Consider the following 7,301-nt stretch of genomic DNA (forward strand, 5'->3'; position numbering starts at 1 on the left):
CTAGACCACGGTCGTATACACAGGTCTGGAAACCAAGTCAAATTTCAGTGGTGGGGGTAGTCCGCTTAGAGTTGTAAATTTTATGTCTCTGACCGCCACTGACGCGTCGCTTTTGGTTATGGTACCTGGTTAAAATGAAGCGCGTGAATAACCTAACCTAACCTGCTCGCTCCTCGCTCCTCTAGTAAAGCCTGGTAAAGCCAGGGCCATCGTTGATCGTCGATGAAGCGCGAAAGCTCCACTCCTCGTCGGTTCTGTTGTTCGGCGGATCGTGCGTGTTTAATATCATTAATACCACGTGCGATTGTGTGATACTGTGGGCGATATAATGACTAAATCGTGCGCGGTGCCAATGTGCAAATCGCGAAATTATTCAGCAAAGAAATGTTCGTTGTTTAAAGTGCCGTCAAATATTGAACAATGTAAAAAATGGATTGCTGCGATTCCGGGCATTGTTGATCTGAAGCCGTCGCAATTCGTTTGCGAGAAGCATTTCGAAGAACATCACATCCTCAAGAAATGGGTGAAATACGATAATGATCGGATTATCGCCGAAGTAAGTTTAATGATAATTACATTTTTTCTATGTTTTAATTATATTATAATTATATATACAAATTTGACTTGCGTGACTATTTACATAAGTAAATATTTTGATTCGTTCTTGCTGGGTTAACTTTCAAATGATTTTGTTACTTCATTGCATGGTTTATTGAAGGCTCCTTACATGCGCACTCGACTCCATCCGTTGGCTGTTCCTTCAAAATTTGACTGTCAGAGAAAGGTAGAAAATATCGCCACTGCTAGGGATTGTTCAATTGCATCAGTGCAGAGCATAATTATTTCTCTTTGGACGAGCCCTCGATGAATACAACGGTCGACGAATCTTGCAATGAGAAAAAGCCTTCTTTCGTACAATTACACAGAACACAGTACCGTAGGATTGGCACAACAATGGGATCAGTTAGGAATGTGCATGCAACACAATTTAGAACAGCAGATTCAAGCGCGAAACCAGTCCGGTGTATCTGAAGACGCACTAAAGGAATTCTCCATGATGTTCAAGCACTTTGACAAGGACAAGAGTGCCGTCTGAATCATCAAGAATTTTAAATCGTGCCTGAGAGCTTTGGGCTATGACTTTCCTATGATGGAAGAAGGACAGCCCGATCCGGAATTCGAGAACATATTAGGTTTTGTTGATTTAATTCTTGTGTTATTTCCGGTTACATTATTTCGAACCATCTATTTTTAACACGATATTATTATTCGCAGACATCGTGGATCCTAATAGAGACAGCTATGTATCGCTGCAAGAATACATGGCGTTTATGATCAGCAAGGAAACGGAGAACGTGCAGAGCTCGGAGGAAATAGAGAACGCTTTCCGAGCAATCACTGCAGCAGATCGGCCGTACGTCACAAAGGAGGAATTATATGCTGTAAGTATTGCAAATACTATTGAATATTCAGAAATATAAGTTACAATGTTCCTACAATCACGAAGAATGCAATTTATATTCGTTAATCGTTTTTTTTTCTTTTTCAGAACCTCACAAAGGAGATGGCCGATTATTGCGTTGCCCGTATGAAACCTTATGTAGATCCCAAGTCGGAACGACCGATAACAGCTGCGTTGGATTATATAGAATTTACGCGTACTCTTTCCAGAATTAATTATGAATTCACATACATATGCATATTATATTATTTTTCCAAGTTTATTAAACTATAATTGCATAAAGAGCACAGAGCGCTGCTATGTTTATCTTTAAAAACTATGGTTGATTGATATATCTATTAATCACTAGAGTTATCTAGAGCATTTACAGAAATTGAGATTTTCTTCTAAACTGGTTGATAGAGAATATATATAAAGAATATATTTGTGTTGTGTATGTTAGAATGCTTTTCCTAACGTATATATTCTTATATGCTTTTGATATATCGCATTATTTAATCTTCAAATCCTAAACTTTAAAATATAAAATTCTATTTTAACTAGTTCTTTGAAACTCTTTCACGTTGTTCTTCGAAATAAATGCATTTAATATATTATATTAAATTTTATTCAATAAATATATAAAACATATATGGCGTATTTTTAATTCTTGCGTATGAGATTGCGTAAATTTTTTATAGGTAATTACAATATTTTTTCTTTATCTTATTTAGTAAGCATATATGGAAAATAATATGAAATAAATATTGCATAAATCACGTTGCATTTTATTGAGCAACTGAATTTACAACCATTTGAGACTTCTCTTGAATTATTTGTTCAGCACGGTACACTTTCCAGGATGTTAAAAAGTCTCTAGCCATTTTGAACAAAGTATAGTAATGTATAATTCATTATAATGTAAATGCGGAGGTACAAAAATAATAGGCGCGACCCCACAGACGTACGCGCTAATGGAAGACGAAAATTAAAGCTCGGAGTAAAGTTTCTCAAAGTGACTTGTTGGCGCTTACATTTAATTTCGAGCATTTGTCGACCAACGTTTCGCCACGAATCGAAGCAATTTCGGTTGCTTATTTTGCAAGGATTCTTGTAATAATTGTATGCGTTTCTGGGCTGTTTTCTTCTGCCGTCTTTCACGGAAACATTTTTTGCGCAGCGCGATTAACTTCCTTTGATCTATCGGATTGGAAACTCGATTTACACGCTTTAACGATACTTTCGTTTTCGATCTCGCTTCTTTCATGTGCACTACGTTTCTCACATTCATGCAGTGGTCACACCTCTTCCGTTTTGAGATCAATGTGCAGTTTTTGGAACGCCATCGATCGACATAATCTTTAAACGCACTATCCGCCGACAGATGATGAACGTTATTGGTGCCGAGACCGTTGCACACATTTATATTTTGAAACTTTTTCAAAGCTTGCGGTAGCGACGCTATGTCCTCCAAGATTTGAGGGAGTTTACATCCGTGTACCTTAACGACACTTCCATACACGAAGTAGCGAAGTTCTTTGTTGGCGCAAAGCTGTATACTTTTTTCTATAACCGGGAATTTATCGTCGTTTTCCATCTTCGTTATAGCGTATGTGAACAGAAAACTGCCGATATCGGTGCTTAGTTCACCGACAGTCCACGGCCATGGTATCGAGGTAGAGTCCGTAATTTTTCCAGGAGTACCTATGCAAACAGAGACGAATGAAAACTTTGAAAAACGCGCTTTACGGTTACTATTTAAATGCGATTTTACTTACCATAGTTAAAAGTGACTTGTGAAAAGTGAAAGCGACGTTCACACACATCAGGTGCACAATGTGCCACCGGATGATCCTGAATTTGTTGCTCGTGAAGTGACTCGACAGTGGCTACATCCTGAATTTGTTGCTCCTGAATTGGTTCGACAGTGGCTACATCCTGAATTTGTTGCTCCTGAATTGGTTCGACATGGCTACATCCTGAATTTGTTGCTCCTGAATTGGTTCGACAGTGGCTACATCCTGAATTTGTTGCTCCTGAATTGGTTCGACAGTGGCTACATCCTGAATTTGTTGCTCCTGAATTGGTTCGACAGTGGACTACATCCTGAATTTGTTGCTCCTGAATTGGTTCGACAGTGGCTACATCCTGAATTTGTTGCTCCTGAATTGGTTCGACAGTGGCTACATCCTGAATTTGTTGCTCCTGAATTGGTTCGACAGTGGCTACATCCTGAATTTGTTGCTCCTGAATTGGTTCGATAGTGGCTACATCTTGAATTTGTTGCTCCTGAATTGGTTCGACAGTGGCTACATCCTGAATTTGTTGCTCCTGAATTGGTTCGACAGTGGCTACATCCTGAATTTGTTGCTCCTGAATTGACTCGACAGTGGTTACATCCTGAATTTGTTGCTCCTGAATTGACTCGATAGTGGCTACATCTCTTGGCGAAAGATCCTCATGGAGTATTATATTCGTGGTTTTTATATCAACTCCATCCATTACCGAAGACCCATTGGTTTTTACATCTGTGAAAAGAATTCAAATTTAAAACGGTAATTATATAGAATAACTAACACAGCTTGGATTATTTTGACCTTGACATATGTTGTCAAGGTCACCCTCCTGAGTGACCTTCAAAAGTTTTTAGCCGGTGGTCGTTATTCGTTAAAAAGTTATTAACAAAAAAATGTTTGGAAAATATAGCAGCTATTTTGAGTATTGGAAGGCATAAATGACTAATATATATGTCGAAATAGTTCACGCATACACTTTCCACGCGAGATGAGTTGTCACGGGTTCGTGGCGTGCTTTACGAGCTCGTTTATTGTATATCGCTACAAATATTCACACAGCAGCTCGTAAAGCACGCCACGAACCCACCACGTGACAACTCGTCTCGCGTGAAAAGTATATGCGTGAACTATTTCGACATATATATTAGTCATTTATGCCTTCCAATACTCACATATATTCTATATACAATTTATCAACAATTTACTGCTTTAAATGTATTTTGGTAAAGCGACTTTTTCGTGAAATAAAGTATTCTCTGCTTTAACAAAAAAAAAAACGTAATATTAGTCGCTTATGCCTCTCAATACTTAAAATAATTGCTATATTTTTAAAACTTTTATTGTTAATAACTTTTTAATATAAAAAACGACCGCCGGCTAAAAACTTCTGAAAGTCACTCAGGAGGGTGATCTTCACAACACATGTCAAGGTCATAGTAATCCGAGCTGTGTTAGTTATTCTATATAATTACCTTTAAAACATACACTCATGCAATTGTAATATTTAGTTACTCTCTGTTTCAGATGCCACGATGTCCATATCTATTCTAAGGAATCAATGAATAATAAAGTATACCTTGTACGAAAGAAGGCTCCTTCTCATTGCAAGATTCGTCGACCGTTGTATTCATCGAGGGCTCGTCCAAAGAGAAATAATTATGCTCTGCACTGATGCGTTGGCCACTTGAACAATCCCTAGCAGTGGCGATATTTTCCACCTTTCTCTGACAGTCAAATTTTGAAGGAACAGCCAACGGATGGAGTCGAGTGCGCATGTAAGGAGCCTTCAATAAACATGCAATGAAGTAACAAGATCATTTGAAAGTTAACCCAGCAAGAATCAAAATATTTACTTATGTAAATAGTCACGCAAGTCAAATTTGTATATATAATTATAATATAATTAAAACATAGAAAAAATGTAATCATCATTAAACTTACTTCGGCGATAATCCGATCATTATCGTATTTCACCCATTTCTTGAGGATGTGATGTTCTTCGAAATGCTTCTCGCAAACGAATTGCGACGGCTTCAGATCAACAATGCCCGGAATCGCAGCAATCCATTTTTTACATTGTTCGATATTTGACGGCACTTTAAACAACGAACATTTCTTTGCTGAATAATTTCGCGATTTGCACATTGGCACCGCGCACGATTTAGTCATTATATCGCACAGTATCACACAATCGCACGTGGTATTAATGATATTAAACACGCACGATCCGCCGAACAACAGAACCGACGAGGAGTGGAGCTTTCCGCGCTTCTTCGACGATCAACGATGGCCCTGGCTTTACCAGGCTTTACTAGCAGGAGCGAGGAGCGAGCAGGTTAGGTTAGGTTATTCACGCGCTTTATTTTAACCAGGTACCATAACCAAAAGCGACGCGTAGTGGCGGCCAGAGACATAAAATTTACAACGCTAAGCGGACTACCCCCACCACTGAAATTTGACTTGGTTTCCAGACCTGTGTATACGACAGAGAAACCTGGTAGAGTTAAGCCAATATCGGCCGGAAGTTTCGAAGACGCCATTTTCCGATCAAACCACGTGACCAACTTGATACGTGGAATTTTCAAATTGCTGAAACTTCAGTTTGTATACTAATGCTGGGTCTACAATGGGAGTCGCAAAGTCGTGAGTCGCAAGAATTGACCAATCACAGTCGATTATTCTCCTCAAATTCGATTGTGATTGGTCAATTCTTGCGACTCACGACTTTGCGACTCGCATTGTAGACCTAGCATAAGGCTGCGTTCCGATATTCACTGTCAATGTCAATACCGAGAAATCTATAGTGTAGGTTAGTACGTAAACGTAAACTACAGATTTTCAGTACTTGCACTTTATTTTAAATAGTATTATTAAGATTTAAAACATATCTAGTAGTATTTGTTTCAAGTTAGAATATTTTATAATTGCTGAATACTTTATATATTATTAATTAATATGACAACAACCTGTCAAATGTTTCAAAAAACCGGAAGCGCTAATCAGGAAATGGCAGAGCCAATCAGCGAAAGGAACACTAGTTGGCTTAACTCTTCCTTGACCAACTCTACTCAGCGGCCAGCACTAATGTGCACTGAGTGCGCACTGGTGCGTCCAACCGAATTCGCTATATGAATACCAGCCATTAATTTTGATGTAGCCACAGTATAATACTATGACGTAGCTATAGACATGGCATATGTCTATGGATGTAGCATTTACATTGATAACAATTGATAGTAATGGTGCTAGTCAGAGTTGAGAGTATACCTAGTCGAAGCAAATCAAGAAAAATGATCCTAGAAGATTATAAAGAAATTGTGGGATTTTTGTGCCATGTTTACTACGATGGCACAAATGTTATCGGGAACGTAAGTGTGTTACGATAATAAATATTTATTTATCGTCTTTCTCTATTTAGGTATGTAACTCATGTGTATCATACATTATGTAATCGATCATTAAGGGGATCCTGCAGTGACTGGCGAACTTCCTCGATGTCGATAATGTAAAACCTTTCTAATTTTGTTTTCCCTTTATCTGTCTTTGTCTAAAGCCCGTATCAGACTACGGATTGGGATTGAGATTGGATTGAAATTTAATCAATCAGAATAGAGAAAATTGATCTCAAGTTTAGTAAACTTTGCTCTGATTGGTCAAATTTCAATTCAATCTCAATCCCAATCCGTAGTTTGATACGGGCATTGCTCGCCATCTCTCGCAAGATCCAACAATTACTGTTGCTGCTCTTCTTGTCATTCTGCATCCGTATTTGCATTACTAAAATAATTTTTTGATGGATTTTTTCTGTACGCATTGAATCTTACTTCTCCTTGCACGATATTATTCCTACATGTTTTCCCAAGGGCAGATGATAAACATTATGTATGTATAAACCGCAGAATTTTTGTTTTAAGCAAATATTGTCGTCAGGTGACAGATGCGTATGTGCCCAAATAAGTAATATTTTTAATTTTTTGGTGTTTTTGATATAAAATCGCGTTTGTTACTCTAGATTTTTGTCCTTATTAATTCTGTAAAAGATTTTGCAATTCTATAAAGCCAAT

The 7,301-nt window shown here is 38.0% G+C and overlaps 1 protein-coding gene and 1 pseudogene across 1 annotated transcript; one reads left to right on the forward strand and one right to left on the reverse strand.

Annotated features, from left to right (window-relative positions):
• The first annotated feature begins 108 nt into the window (after positions 1-108).
• Positions 109-2,092, forward strand: LOC139824623 (spectrin alpha chain-like; annotated as a pseudogene).
• A 385-nt stretch (positions 2,093-2,477) lies between these two features.
• On the reverse strand, positions 2,478-5,717 carry LOC139824622 (uncharacterized). The gene is made up of 4 exons (XM_071797163.1): positions 5,179-5,717; positions 4,814-5,021; positions 3,220-3,969; positions 2,478-3,145 (listed from the first exon to the last, which is right to left on the reverse strand). The coding sequence occupies exons 1-4, from the start codon at positions 5,404-5,406 to the stop codon at positions 2,478-2,480; spliced, it is 1,854 nt and encodes a 617-aa protein (XP_071653264.1). The 5' UTR covers positions 5,407-5,717.
• Between the last annotated feature and the right edge of the window lie 1,584 nt (positions 5,718-7,301).

The sequence above is a fragment of the Temnothorax longispinosus genome, unplaced genomic scaffold (assembly GCF_030848805.1).
Source record: "Temnothorax longispinosus isolate EJ_2023e unplaced genomic scaffold, Tlon_JGU_v1 HiC_scaffold_472, whole genome shotgun sequence".
NCBI classification, from domain to species: domain Eukaryota; kingdom Metazoa; phylum Arthropoda; class Insecta; order Hymenoptera; family Formicidae; genus Temnothorax; species Temnothorax longispinosus.

What these genes read in the sequence shown, in the direction of transcription:
- LOC139824622 (XM_071797163.1), bottom strand. Translation starts at nt 5,406, where the DNA reads ATGACTAAATCGTGCGCGGTGCCAATGTGCAAATCGCGAAATTATTCA. An exon ending in GGAGCCTTCTTTCGTACAAG is followed by an intron (nt 3,970 to 4,813) that starts GTATACTTTATT and finishes TTCTTTTCACAG; the next exon opens with ATGTAAAAACCAATGGGTCT. An exon ending in ACAAGTCACTTTTAACTATG is followed by an intron (nt 3,146 to 3,219) that starts GTAAGTAAAATC and finishes CTGTTTGCATAG; the next exon opens with GTACTCCTGGAAAAATTACG.